The sequence below is a fragment of the Xyrauchen texanus genome, chromosome 44, assembly GCF_025860055.1.
Source record: "Xyrauchen texanus isolate HMW12.3.18 chromosome 44, RBS_HiC_50CHRs, whole genome shotgun sequence".
NCBI lineage: Eukaryota > Metazoa > Chordata > Actinopteri > Cypriniformes > Catostomidae > Xyrauchen > Xyrauchen texanus.
The window spans coordinates 14,276,220-14,291,703 of NC_068319.1; the positions used below are offsets into that span (position 1 = coordinate 14,276,220).

A 15,484-nucleotide genomic window follows, 5' to 3' on the forward strand; every position below is an offset into this window, starting at 1 on the left:
CACCTGTTTTAGTAACCTTACTGTGCGTGTTATGCTGCATTCCTCAACTCCATTTAACTTTTATTTGTCGAGAAGAGAAATTATGAAAGGCAGTTTGTTTAAAACAAGAAAACAAACTTCCCTGTGTGTCCTCTACTCAGATTTGACTAGGTTCAGATGAATCATAAACCTATTGTAGTAATTGTGCACAAAGAATAAGATTTTCCCCCAGATTACCATATAAATAAAGGCTTCTTGTTTGTCAAGAAAGATCTGGTGTAAAAGCCACTTTATGTGCCATGTGTTCTTTTCGTCCAAACACTCATCAATTACTACTGATATTTCTGTAGCTTTATATTTACTGCCCTATTTATACACACACATGGAGAGTTTCATTTAGTTGTGCATAACGTCTTAATGGTGGGATTACTTTCACATCATCAGACCGTAACTGGTTAATACTCATTGACTTAAGATGGTTTGAAATGGACTGTGTATTTAATCTTCTGGTCAGTAAAGTGATCATATTAGCATAAATTGCTGTCCAAAGGAAAAGCAGATAATCTCAAAGACAAAGCTTCTATTCCACTGGGTATGAGTGGGGAGTTTCAGATATAAAACTGATTCCTAAATAACCCCTTTCTGTTCATAGACTGATAACGACATAACAAATGTACTCCGATGTTCAATTATGGAGCGGGTGGACGGTTTACTTAAAATAAATGGTCAAATTATAACAACCCGTGTCATTTTAACACTTTACTTCCATTGCATCTTTCTCCTTTGTATAAAATCTACAATGTCTTGGGTTGGTTAAATTTGTCCACCTAAATGGCATGTTTATTCCCATCTTTGTCCAATAGCTGCTGCTTTGCTATCATTTAAAATAGTTTTAGGTGTCCAGTCACTTTGTCAATGAGATCTGCTGGTCCGGGTCCCACACCAAGAACAGTCCGTGACCCTGGTGCGATTTGGGTTCTTCCAGCATCTTGGATCAAACTGACTGGCAGCCCAAGTGCTTTGGCATGGGTCAGCAGCTCCAGCAAACAGTCCTCATCTGGGGCCTTCACCACCACTTTTGGCTGCCCACAGTACTCCCACTGTTTCAGGAGCTCTGGGTTTCTGCGCTGGACCTGTTTGTAGGCAGACACTGCAGCGTGAGAACACTGGGCCGCCACTTTTCCCTTGCCCATCTTCAGATCTGTCCGGACAACCAAGATCATTTTGAACTCCCCACTCTCCCCCATCATGCAACTCTCATCGCTGTTCCTTAAAGCAGACATCATAGTGCGGGACGAGCTGCCAAACTGCCCACGAAGGTACCAACCGAGGCAGAGCCCACAGCCCACACCTGCCAGCATACCAAGACCTACAGATCCAAACAGAGACTCCATCCTGAAATCTGATTAAAGAACAAGAGATTAGTGATGTTACATGCTAATTCAGTTCTCTATAAAGTTGGTTCCTGCCAACATATCATGGTTATAACTGTTATTGATGCAAGAACAAAAATGCAGTAACTTGGTATTATTCACCACTGTCATTAAAACTAAAGACTCCCTAAAGGAGAAACTACCACTACAACAAATGATTGTGGCAGTACCATACTGCAGTGATAGTATATGATGATAATACCTTAGAAAACTGCTATTTATACACGGTAGTAAAATATAACCATAATCATGCACCATGGTATTTTTTTAATGGTATACTAAGTACTACCATTGTAGTTTTTTGTAAGGGTATGTTAAAAACGCATCTATATGTATGCTACTTATATTAAATGAATCACCCTCTGCACATACACAGATCCCAGGTTCCTGAAATATATTGCTGGGAATCTAATCCGATTTAACTAACCTGGTTTAAAAAAAAATAATAATAATTGTTTACAGAAAGAGCATTTTAAAAATACATAAACCAGTGTTAGTGAAGCGGTTTACCTCGAAAATCAACAAAACAAATACAAATGTTTATACATTCAAATCATCTCACCAGCTATCAAAATGATTCAGCAGCCTGAAGAGTCCTGCAAACTCCCCACGAGCCGCTTCTTCACGCGGTCGATTAATGATGACGTCACATGTTTAAAGAAACAGCCACGTTATTATTGTACAGATAGATACAATTGAAGAATATAATTTGTTATATAAAAAAAAAATTGTACCCTGGTGACTTCATATGATGTTGTTATTATTTTTTTTATTTTGTTTATTTGTTTTATTTTTTGTCTGTTATTATATTAGTGTTTTGTGTGTCAGCCCTTGTTAAATTTAAGTTGATTGTAAATTGAATGCCATTTTGTTGTAATATTTTTGATGTTTGCTTAATAAAAAGTTATTATTGTACAGATATGCCATTCTTGTTGAATTTATCACTATGATGTACGCTCAAAAATGTTATATCAAGACATATTATGTCCACTGGAGTGATTATTATAGCCGACTCCAGCCAATTGAAGTTGAAGAATTTAAACGCATGTCTCTCTCCAGTGAAGTCTTCATAATTACTTCACAGCTCTCTCATTACTTCTGTCCTCATCATTGTGATGTGATTGATATGTTGACAAAAAGAGAAGGTAATGCATTTTCAACAACAGAACGACCTGTTTATTTGAGGTGCATCACAGACATTACGAATCGTCAATCTTCTTGTTGTTTAATTATTTTTTTCAGTTTAGTCTCACTTGTTCCCAACGGGGGTATAAAAAAAACAAAAGGTTAAGGGTCTTAAAAGTGTATATTCTTACAAGTAAGAATTGCAATTAAAGAGATCTAGGCTGCATACAGAGCTCTGCAATTAAACTTATCATTAATGCAATATTTTACCAGTGATAGTACAATTGAATTTCTCACAAGAGTACCAGTTTTAAAGCGCTGTAATTGAAGAGTAAAAATGCAATTGCAGAGCTCTATAATTGAAATTCTTACTAGTATAAAATATAGAGCTCTATAATTGAAATTCTTACTAGTAAAAATTCTATTGCAGAGCTCTATAATTGAAATTCTTACTAGTAAAAATTCTATTGTAGAGCTCTATAATTTAAATTCGTATTAGTAAAAATTATATTGTATTGTTCTATAATTTAAATTCTTACTAGTAAAAATTCTATTGCAGAGCTCTATAATTGAAATTCTTACTAGTAAAAATTCTATTGTAGAGCTCTATAATTTAAATTCGTATTAGTAAAAATGATATTGTATTGTTCTATAATTGAAATTCTTACTAGTAAAAATTCTATTGCAGAGCTCTATAATTGAAATTCTTACTAGTAAAAATTCTATTGCAGAGCTCTATAATTGAAATTCTTACTAGTAAAAATTCTATTGCAGAGCTCTATAATTGAAATTCTTACTAGTAAAAATTCTATTGCAGAGCTCTATAATTGAAATTCTTACTAGTAAAAATTCTATTGTAGAGCTCTATAATTGAAATTCTTATTAGTAAAAATTCTATTGTATTGTTCTATAATTGAAATTCTTACTAGTAAAAATTCTATTGTAGAGCTCTATAACTGAAATTCTTACTAGTAAAAATTCTATTGTATTATTCTATAATTTAAATTCTTACTCGCAAAAATTCTATTGTATTGTTCTATAATTGAAATTCTTACTAGTAAAAATTCTATTGTAGAGCTCTATAATTGAAATTGTTACTAGTAAAAATTCTATTGTAGAGCTCTATAATTGAAATTCTTACTAGTAAAAATTCTATTGCAGAGCTCTATAATTGAAATTCTTACTAGTAAAAATTCTGTTGTAGAGCTCTATAATAAAATTCGTATTAGTAAAAATTCTATTGTATTGTTCTATAATTGAAATTCTTACTAGTAAAAATTCTATTGCAGAGCTCTATAATTGAAATTCTTACTAGTAAAAATTCTATTGTAGAGCTCTATAATTGAAATTCTTACTAGTAAAAATTCTATTGCAGAGCTCTATAATTGAAATTCTTACTAGTAAAAATTCTATTGTAGAGCTCTATAATTCAAATTCTTACTAGTAAAAATTCTATTGTAGAGTTCTATAATTGAAATTCTTACTAGTAAAAATTCTATTGCAGAGCTCTATAATTGAAATTCTTACTAGTAAAATCATTACTCAAAGTGTATATTGTATTGTTCTATAATTGAAATTCTTACTAGTAAAAATTTATGCAGAGCTCTATAATTGAAATTCATAGTAAAAATTCTATTGTAGAGTCTATAATTTAAATTTTACTAGTAAAATATTGTATTGTTCTATAATTGAAATTCTTACTAGTAAAAATTCTATTGCAGAGCTCTATAATTGAAATTCTTACTAGTAAACATTCTATTGCAGAGCTCTATAATTGAAATTCTTACTAGTAAAAATTCTATTGCAGAGCTCTATAATTGAAATTATTACTAGTAAAAATTCTATTGTAGAGCTCTATAATTGAAATTCTTATTAGTAAAAATTCTATTGTATTGTTCTATAATTGAAATTCTTACTAGTAAAAATTCTATTGTAGAGCTCTATAACTGAAATTCTTACTAGTAAAAATTCTATTGTATTATTCTATAATTTAAATTCTTACTCGCAAAAATTCTATTGTATTGTTCTATAATTGAAATTCTTACTAGTAAATATTCTATTGCAGAGCTCTATAATTGAAATTCTTACTAGTAAAAATTCTATTGTAGAGCTATATAATTGAAATTCTTACTAGTAAAAATTCTATTGCAGAGCTCTATAATTGAAATTCTTACTAGTAAAAATTCTATTGTAGAGCTCTATAATTTAAATTCGTATTAGTAAAAATTATATTGTATTGTTCTATAATTGAAATTCTTACTAGTAAATATTCTATTGCAGAGCTCTATAATTGAAATTCTTACTAGTAAAAATTCTATTGTAGAGCTCTATAATTTAAATTCTTACTAGTAAAAATTCTATTGTAGAGCTCTATAACTGAAATTCTTACTAGTAAAAATTCTATTGTAGAGCTCTATAATTGAAATTCTTACTAGTAAAAATTAAATCGTAGAGTTCTGTTATTGAAGTTCTTACAATTAAAAATGCAATTATGGCGAGTACTGGGAACATGAAAAGATCATTTGATCTTCTAGACATATCGTTGGCTGAGGAGATTGCCACTGCAATGGTAGGCTGCTGAAGTTCTGCTGCTTCTGATTTTAATCATTATTTAACATGTATTTAAACCATTTAACAAATATATTACAATAAAGCGTAAGTAATTTGATTAAAAAATCATAGTTGGCACATAGTGACCTGTGCTGAGAGGCACCAAAAGACACGACGGCTCACAACATGCGGGAGCAGCGAGACAAACATCCCGAAAATTTTTGTTTTACAATAGTTTTGTGACTTCAATTTTGGTCTGTTCCTCACAAAGACCGTTTTTATGGCCTCAGGAGACCTACAATATAAGTCATATGGCCTACTAAGTTTTTTACTTTTATGTAGTTTTTTGTTCTTTTAGAAACTTGACAGACATGGTCGCTATGAACTGTGGTTGTATAGAGAAAAGCCGCGTGAAGAAACTTCAAAATTCTCTTCTTTTGAACCCTTGAGGTCTAGCCTAATTTAAGATGCATTGAAACCAGACATTCTGTTTTTCAGGCTAAGCTCTCATGGTTTTACACCTTCCGTGAACCCCTGAGAGAGCAGGTGTACTCTGGATTGTGTAAGACTGACACACTCGGCCAACAAACTGATATTATATTTATTTTTCTGACATAGTAGATTAATTTACCTGCTTGCTGCTTCTGGGGAGTTTTTCCTCACCTAGGTTGCTGTTCAGCTTTCATATGCAGGTGTCCTATACATATTCCTATTAAGCTATTGTAATACAGTGCTAGCACATTCTATGAAGCCCTTATTTGTAATGCATTCATATAATATATTATAACTTTTCATAAATAATTGCAACTACATTTAATATACATAATAATGAACCTTTTCTTAATTATACATTAAAGAGTGTAATGCATTATTACACAGTCAACATCCAATTTGATCTGCAGTTGTAATTTAATATACAGTATATATACATTCACAGACCACTTGATTAGGTACAGCCTGATTGTGGCAGCAGTGCAATGCATAAACTTCAGTTTATGTTCACACAAACCATCATAATTGGGAAAAAAGTGATCTCAGTGATTTGGAGCATGGCATGATTGTTGGTGCTGGACAGGCTGGTGTGAGTATTTGTGTAACTGCTGATCTCCTGGGATTTTCAAACACAACAGTCTATAGAATTTACTCGGACTGGTGCAAAAAGCAAAAAAAATCATCCAGCTAGCTGCAGTTCTGCTGACAGAAACACCTTGTTGATTAGAGAGGTCAACAGAGAATAGCCAGACTGGTTTGAGCTGACAGAAAGACTACAGTAACTCATGTAACCACTCTGTACAATTGTAGTGAACAGAATAACATCTCAGAATGCACAACACGTCAAACCTTGAGGTGGATGGGCTACATAGCAGAAGTAATAGAGTGCTCAGTGAGTGAATATTATATTATAAGGCATATAATAAGACATTACAAATGCACTGAAATGCATTTATAATGCCTTTACAATACATTATAAATATTGGCTTCATAGAAAATGTTTCCAGTGTTTTGTTAAAATAAAAAAAGAAAGAGAGAGAGAGAGAGAGAGAGAGAGAGAGAGCAAACCAGACCCTTAACAGAAAGTTTAATTTGCCAGAATATCTCCACACTGTAAGAGATCCAAAACAGAGTCAGATCTGTTGTCCTGTTAAATGCATATTTTATTTTATATTGTATAGTGTATATTGTTATTATAGTTTTTATTTTATTTGATTCATTACCTGGCACCTTATTTGAATTCTATCTTATCATTATTATTTGTCTTGTCATTATCTGTTTTGTGTATTAATGCTTTGGCAATATTGTATGTAAACACAATCATGCCAATAAAATACTTTTAAATTGAAATTGAAATTGAGAGAGAGAGAGAGAGAGAGAGAGAGAGCGCGAAAGAGAGGGAGAGAGGGAGACAGAGAGAGAGATTGGTGTTTAAAGGTTAGTTCTGAGATAAAACAACCTGCCATCAAAGCATTTTCACACAAATGTACCCTCCGTAGAGATGATACTGCCATAAAAACATTTATGTTCCTCTGTTGTCAAGACTCTACGGTGCTTACCCAGATAATATTTTGGTGAGTTTGTGGTGGGCCTCAGGGGTTTTGTGTAGTTGGTAACTGAAATGGGAGTCTTTATATAGACTGTCATGCCGTTGGCCTATTTAGTTCGTGTGTGAGATTTCACCAGAGTATCTTTAAGCACACAAACACTCATTCTCCCTGTGAGCTTGCCACATACATCTACAACCAGAATTCATATATATATATATATATGATATATATCAGTGTATCTCTAACACTTAAAGGAATAGTTCATCCAAAAATGAAGATTCTGGGATCATTTACTCAGCCCCATGTTGTTCCAAACCTGTATGACTTTCTTCTGTAGAAGTCGGGAGAAGTTTAGCAGAATCTCTGAGGTGCTATTTTCCAGACAATGAAAGTAAATGGTGGCCAAAGGGTTCCAAGGAATAAAAAGGATAAAAAAGCACTGTAAAAGTAGTCCATACGATGCATGCACTTTGTTCCATGTCTTCTAAAGCTAAACGATAGCTTTGTGTGATGAACAGACAGAAGTTTAAGTCATTATTCCCTGGAAATCCCCTCCACCATAACTCTCAAATCTCACTTATGCACGTACATGTTAAAATATGGTGTTTGAATATGCGGCACATCAGATTTTACATCAGTGATGCCAAACACATTAATTTACGCATATCATTAGTCCTCATCATAACTCACAATATTTGAATGTGTGCATACTCAAATGAGATTTGAGAGCTAGGGTGGAAGGGAAGATTTTCAGCAAATAACTATTTAAATTTTGGTCAACGTAATTTTTTAACCGCATTTAACAGCTGAATTCATGCTGAAAAACTGCACTATATATGTTCCAGCAGTGAAATCCACCAATCAGAGAATCACAGCAAACAAAGTGTAAAATGTGTTGAGCAGCGACCGGTGTTGTATGAATGATGTCTACCTAAATATATATTTATATATGAGAATAATTTGTAATACACTTAAAATATATTTTTTCTATACTTATAATTAACTTTGAACTTTAAATCAATAGTTGGTCACACTTTGTATAAAGCCCATGTTTATAATGAATTGTAAAGGCATTATGCATGCATTATACTGCATCCATAATGTCTTATAATACACCTTATAATATGTTATAACTTTTCATAAATAATTATAACTAAAGTTATAATACGTTATAAGACTTCCCCTACTCAGAGGTATACTTAGGTGTATAATGCATTATAACACTAGCAACATCCAGTTTTTACACAGCAGATGTAAATAAAGTTGTATAAGTGCTGTGTAAACAGACAAAAGGCTTTATGACATGATTATAAGTTGTCTTTGCCTGCTTTAATTAAAGGTATAAAGGCAATATCTTCTTATAAACAGCCATAACATAAACTTGTAACATTCATTACAAGTCAAAAATATACAATAGAAGTTATTTATAAAATAAGTCTCCACATACATTAATGTTTATTGAATAGAGTCCAGTATAAAATCAGTTTTATTTATTTATTTTATTCTCAGGTGTGTTTACACTCAAGACGATTGGCTACATGTGTGATCAACATACATATTTTTTTCTTTAGAGAGATTCTGATATATTTTAACCCTGTAGCTTTGTAAGTGTTTTCCGTAATATCTTACAATTTACATTGAATGTGTTATTTTGTATTTTGTGCATATGTACTGTATATAACTTCCAACATGACTTGTAATGCCTTATAACCACTTATAAATATCTTAAGGATGTTTATAAGACATTGCTATTGTCACTTTACTTAAAGCATACCTATTATGTCACATTCCTCATTAACAGGCCCAGGGGAGGGGTCTTTTGTCTCCTCAGATGTGAATTATATCAATATTCATGATAGTTCACGCCTCCTCGCATATGACCTTTCTAACACTAAAAGAGTCTTACAAAAGTTCAATTACTATATTATTTTGTTTGATTGAGTGATCAGGATGGTTTTCACATCATTTTGTAGCAAAAACTCTAGGCTATAAGATCCAGTTCTCAAAAGTCTTGTGGACAAATGTTTAGTATGTGTTATATGGCTTTATATCAATGACTTAAAATATTTGTTTTTTCAAAAACCATGCATAAACGTTATTTTCTCAAAAATATAAACATGTACACACATGTTGCTCACATATTCACATATTATTGTAGCCCAGTTTGTACCATTAATATGTTAATGAAAGAAGCACAAATGTCAAGGCATGCCAAAACTTCTCCAGGGCCCAAAACAGTCTCAGACCCCAGAGGGTTAAAGGATGGAAAGCTTCCGCCAACCATGACACAAGCCCAGATAAGTCTGATTCTTAAAAAGGACAAAGGTCCAAGTGAGTGTAAGAGTTACCGTCCAATTCCCCTGATCCAGCTAGACATTAAAACATTGTCAAAAAGTCTTGCTAACCGATAAAGTAAAGTTATAACATCTCTTATACATATAGATCAGGTGCTGTTTATTCAGGCCGTAGCTCTTCTGATAACATTAGGCATTTCATCAATATCATGTGGTCAGTGGTGAATGATCAGACTCCACTTAATGAGTAAAAGATTTTGATATGGTAGAGTATCTTTTTATCTTTTTAAGATTTTGGAAATGTATTGGTTCGGGAATACTTTTATTGGTTGGATTAAGTTACTTTATAGACACCCGGTAGCAGCGGTAAAATGAATGGATTCATTTCTGATTATTTTACTCTGGATAGGGGCACCCATCTGGGTTGCCCTCTTTCCCCATTTTTGTTCTGTCTTGCCCTGAAACCATTAACAGCTGAGATAAGAAAGGAGGAGGATTTTCCAGGGGTGATGGCGGGAGGTGTGGTGCATTATCTTTTGCTTTACGCAGATGATATTTTATTATTCGTCTCAGACACTACCAGGTTTGTTCCTTGCCTCTACAGAATTATTAATTCCTTTTAGGGATACAGAATTAATTGGTCTAAATCCGAAGCTTTGTTTCAGACAGCATACTGCCCAGTAACGGCTTTTCAGCCAGGTGTCTTCCAGTGGTGCAAACAGGGCAGTAAGTATTTGGGTATTTTATTCCCAGCAAATTTGTGTGACTTTAACCCTTTAATAAAATGTTTTTGAGCGATGTAGGCAAGTGGGCGTCGTTACATTTATCTATTGGTAAGGTTAATGTAATTAAAAAGAATTGTCCAAGAAGTGTCCAAATTTTGGTACTCTTTGATGACAGATTTAATGAAATCACTATGGGAAAAATGAATGGGAAAAAGAATTCCGGAAACCAAGACGGCTGAAAAGTGGGTGGTGCCCTATTGGGACTGCTGTGTTCCATTGTTACAGAAAAGCCCCTTTTAAATAATTAAAAGTAAATCAATCTGATCCTCTCACTTTCAAAACGATAGTCATTTTAGACTTAAATCACCATTAGCAGTGCAATTTAGAGGAAGTCACTGCCTCATCTTAATCCAGTTAAACATCCTACAGTGTTTCCCACACATTAAGAATGACAGCTAACTGCAAGTCAGAGTCTTCGCAAAGTTGCTCTGTGTTTATTAAAATCCCCTGAGATTAATGTAATAGATCTTGTTTGAATTCTGTTGAAAATGCTTAAACAGGCTTAGATGAGTAAGACTGTTCTTGCGAAACAGCCTTGGGTATGTAATACCAGTAGTTAAACACTTAGAACCAGGGGCCTCAGCATGGTTTCCTCCCACACATCTGAATGTGATAGTGTGTGCTCTGCGTGCACTTCAAGAGCACGCTCTGTTCAAGTTGCCCACTTTAATGTTTACATAGTGGAACACACACAACAGCATTGTAATTACTGCATAATCACCCTACCTACAAGCATAATACAAAAAATATCCTTTGTTCTGCCCACTATCTTCTTACTGGGCGTCTATTTTCCACTCAAAGGATGATAATGTGCAGCTTTAATTGTGCTTGAACTGGCGAGTTTGAACTGAAAAACACATCTTTCATACGAAAAACTTGAGTCGCCTCTCAGCATGTGTGGGAGCATTTAATCAGGCGAGCTGCTCTGACTCGTAAGACTTACGTGGAAATGATTTTATTATGACTAATTCTGACAATCCCTAACCAGGCATCTGACTTTGGCTTTTCCAACACAACAGCTTTCAATTGACGCACATGACTTCTGCACACACACACACACACACACACACACACACACACAAAAGCCACTCTCCTCAGCAGGATCTCATCTTATGACATTTGAGCTAATTTTTAATATCAAATGGATAGTGATAGTTCCCCTTCTGTCGCTCTCTCCACGTTGTGTCGGAGAAGCGACACTAGGGGTCTCTCTTGAGCGCCGATATTCACCTCTGACCTATTGAAAAGGGCCAATGAGAGTTGGCAGTCAGTATTTGCATACCCCGCCCCCGCATACGGGTACTTAAGCGGGGCAAATACGGAAGTTTAGTCAGAAAATTTCTTCGGAGCTGATGGTCTGTCTGCAGTTTGCTGCGAGTTACACACCACTAACGTTCCTGTTTCCTCTAACGATCTGCCTGCTGTTGGATTTCATGGCGCACAACAGCGGCTTTCTCCTACTTTGCACGGCGTGCATTGTTGCCCCTGAGCGCTTCGACAGCGCAGACACACACACACACACTGTGTATTAAAAGAGCAAATTTCCTTAAAAGAGCAAATTTCTCTAAAAGAGCAAACACAGCGGCGTTGAACGTCCTTTTCAGGACGCGTCTTTTTCAAGATGCCTTTCCGCCCCTGTGTCGTTCCTGGATGCGGTAGAAGCCTCTCTGCTTCAGACGGCCACAGGCGCTGTCTCGTGTGTTTGGGCCGCGATCACACCGAGGCGGCGTTTGTGGATGGTTCATGTTCTCACTGCGAGAACATGACCATGACCACGTTGCGGTCGCGGCTTGCTTTCAACAGAAGGCAAGCCACCCCAGCTGCACCCCGCATTGCTCCTTCTTCCCACGGGATTGAGGATGATGCGGTTGGCGCTGGGGGCGATTTGGGGGCGGCAGCGGGTGCGGTTTTGCCGGGTAGCCCTCCGCGAACCTCCCATTCCCCGACACGCTCGCTGGTCCCCGTCCAAGCTCGCGGCGATAGCGGCTCGCCTCACGGCCTGGCCGTCTATCCTCCCGAGTCCGAAGCAGATGAGCTCGCCGCTGCATCGGAGAGTGCGGTGTCTGATGCCGAGGACTCCCCTGGACTGCCGCCTTCAGGCCAGCAGGCCCAGGCTGAGGCCGACGCTCAGATGTCCGACATGCTTTCCCGGGCCGCCGCGAGCGTGGGGTTGGACTGGAACCATCCGTCCTCCCCACAGCCTTCGCGGTTGGATGATTGGTTCCTGGGGGCAGTGCGCCATTCGCTGCCTTGCATCCCCCCGGTCCCGTTTTTCCCGGAGGTGCATGATGAGCTGACGTCTACGTGGAGAGCCCCGCTCTCCGCTCGTCTAGGTGCCACCCGCTCCACTCTCTCCACCCTCGACGGCGGAGAGCACCACGGATACGGCGCGATTCCCCAGGTCGATAGGGCAGTTGCGCACCATCTATGCCCCGGTAGCCCTACCTCCTGGCGTGGTCGCCCCGTACTCCCATCCAAGCCCTGTAGGACAACATCCTCGCTCAACGCGAAGGCCTATAGTGCGGCTGGATGCGCTGCCTCCGCCCTGCATGCGATGGCCCTCCTGCAAGTCCACCAGGCCAAAGCTCTCAGAAACATGCACGGGGGTGGACCTGATCCTGATGAGCTGCAGGAACTGCGCTCAGCGACCGACCTCGCCCTGAGAGCGACGAAGGCCACAGCACAGGCACTCGGACAGACGATGGCCACCCTAGTGGTCCAGGAACGCCATCTCTGGCTCAATCTGGTCGAGATGCGTGAGGCTGATAAGAACCGCTTCCTGGACGCACCTGTCTCCCAGATTGGCCTTTTCGGCAACACATTCGAGGACTTCGCCCAACAGTTCTCCGCGGTGAAGAAGCAGACGGAGGCCATCAGTCACATCATGCCCCGCCGCAGACCTGCCACTACGGGCCCCGTCCCGTCTGCCCGCCGAGGGCGTCCCCCTGCAAAGAAACCAGCTCCTGCTCCGCCTCAATCCGGGCCCAGCTCTCAGCCCCAGCGTCGAGCATCACGAAGGTTGCAGAGGCGGCTCTTGCCCCGCTACGAGTAGCCGGCATCCGCATTCTCAACTACCTCGACGACTGGCTCATCCTAGCACACTCTCGAGAGTTACTATGCACACACAGCGACCAGGTGCTCCGGCACCTCAGCCGCTTGGGGCTTCAGGTCAACTGGGAAAAGAGCAAGCTCACTCCGGTTCAGAGCATCTCTTTTCTCGGATTGGAGTTAGACTCAGTCTCAATGACAGCATGTCTCACAAGCGAGCGTGCTCAGTCGGTGCTGGACTGCCTCGCTTCCTTCAAGCCAGGCACAGTGGTCCCTCTAAAAATTTTCCAGAGGCTCCTGGGGCATATGGCGTCCTCCGCGGCGGTCACACCGCTGGGGTTGATGCATATGAGACCACTCCAGCACTGGCTCCAGACTCGAGTCCCGAGACAAGCATGGCACCACGGCACGCATCGGGTAAGGATCACCCCCGCGTGCCTCAAAACACTCCGACCCTGGACAGACCTCCCGGTCCGGGTGGGGTGTGTGCAGCGGGCACGCAGCAGCGGGCCGTTGGAAAGGGGCCCGCTGCGTTGGCACATCAATTGCCTGGAGTTGCTGACCGTCCTTCTTGCTCTCAGGAAGTTCCTCCCATTAGTTCGGGACAAACATGTCCTCGTGAGATCGGACAGCACCACGGTGGTGGCGTACATAAATCGCCAAGGCAGCGTACGCTCCCGCCACATGTCACAACTCGCCCGCCGTCTCCTCCTATGGAGCCAGCAGCGACTCAAGTCAAGCTCAACGTCGTAGCGGACGCGCTATCACGACAACGCCTGCCCGGCGGGGAGTGGAGGCTTCACCCCCAGTCGGTCCAGCTGATTTGGGAATGGTTTGGTAGACCTGTTTGCCTCCCAGGAAACCTCCCACTGCCCGCTCTGGTACGCCCTAACAGAGGCTCCCCTCGGGACAGACACGCTGGTACACAGCTGGCCCTCGGGGCTGCGGAAGTACGCATTTCCCCCAGTGAACCTTCTTGCACCGGTGCTGTGCAAGGTCAGGGAGCACGAGGAGCAAGTCACATTAGTGGCCCCCTACTGGCCCACTCGGACTTGGTTCTCGGAACTCAGGCTTCTCGCGACAGCTCCTCCCTGGCAAATTCCCCTGAGAAAGGACCTCCTCTCTCAGGGACGGGGCACGCTCTGGCACCCGCGCCCAGACCTCTGGAACCTCCACGTCTGGTCCCTGGACGGGATGCGGAAGAGCTAGCCGGCTTACCGGCGACCATTGTGAATACAATCAACCAAGCCAGAGCCCCCTCTACCAGGCACCTTTACGCCCTAAAGTGGCGCTTGTTCGCAGATTGGTGTTCTTCCCGAACTGAAGACCCGCAGAGATGCGCGATCAAGTCAGTTCTCCTGATATGTCCAGTGCGCGCCCTGCGCATTTACCTGGACCGCACACAGAGCACCAGACGCTCTGAGCAGCTCTTCGTCTGCTTTGGGGGACGGCAGAAAGGGAATGCCATCTCCAAACAGAGGCTCGCCCACTGGGTTGTTGACGCCATCACACTGGCTTATCACACCCAGGCCGTGCCCCTACCCTTGCGGGTCCGAGCTCACTCAACAAGGGGTGTTGCGTCCTCGTGGGCACTGGCCAAGGGCACCTCCCTAGCAGACATCTGTAGAGCCGCGGGTTGGGCAACACCCAACACCTTCGCAAGGTTTTACAACCTCCGCGTTGAGTCGGTTGCGTCTCGTATTTTGTCAGGTCCGAGCCCGTAGAACTCGGTAACACGTAGACCGACCGGCCGGGTGGATCGCTTGCGCCAGCGCCCTTTTCCTGACGTCAAGGTAAAGTAGTGCGCCTTCTTCCCAGGGCGCCCCACTCCGAGTCGGGACCCTGGTCGATTCCTCCCCAGCCCTCCGGGTCCGCGGTTCAGCGGAGGAACTCGCCGACCCAAGCCACTGCGGGTACCCTGATGGCTACCCTGTACTGGTATAGGTGCTCCACAGGTATGGCCTCCTGCTCGGACTCCCCCTGTGTGTAATTCCACGGTTCTGTCCCCTTACGAGCGGACCCCCGTGTCTCCCTTAGGCAGTTACAGCTGCCCCGGTCGCCGTGCTGTAGCAACTCCCCCCTTTCGAGGCTGGATCTACCACCGCACCATACTTTCCACACGAGCCCTAAGACGGCCGTGTGACGTGTCTACCACTTTTCCCTTCCTAAGAAAAAGGGCAGGTGTGGTCTCCGCAGGGTCTGGGTAAGACCCCCTTCCCTATATGCGT

At 40.7% G+C, this 15,484-nt stretch overlaps 1 protein-coding gene across 1 annotated transcript; it reads right to left on the reverse strand.

Annotated features, from left to right (window-relative positions):
* Positions 1–99: 99 nt before the first annotated feature.
* On the reverse strand, positions 100–2,110 carry LOC127636496 (peptidyl-tRNA hydrolase 2, mitochondrial-like). The gene is made up of 2 exons (XM_052116991.1): positions 1,975–2,110; positions 100–1,381 (listed from the first exon to the last, which is right to left on the reverse strand). The coding sequence occupies exon 2, from the start codon at positions 1,371–1,373 to the stop codon at positions 861–863; it is 513 nt and encodes a 170-aa protein (XP_051972951.1). The 5' UTR covers positions 1,374–1,381; positions 1,975–2,110; the 3' UTR covers positions 100–860.
* Positions 2,111–15,484: the final 13,374 nt, after the last annotated feature.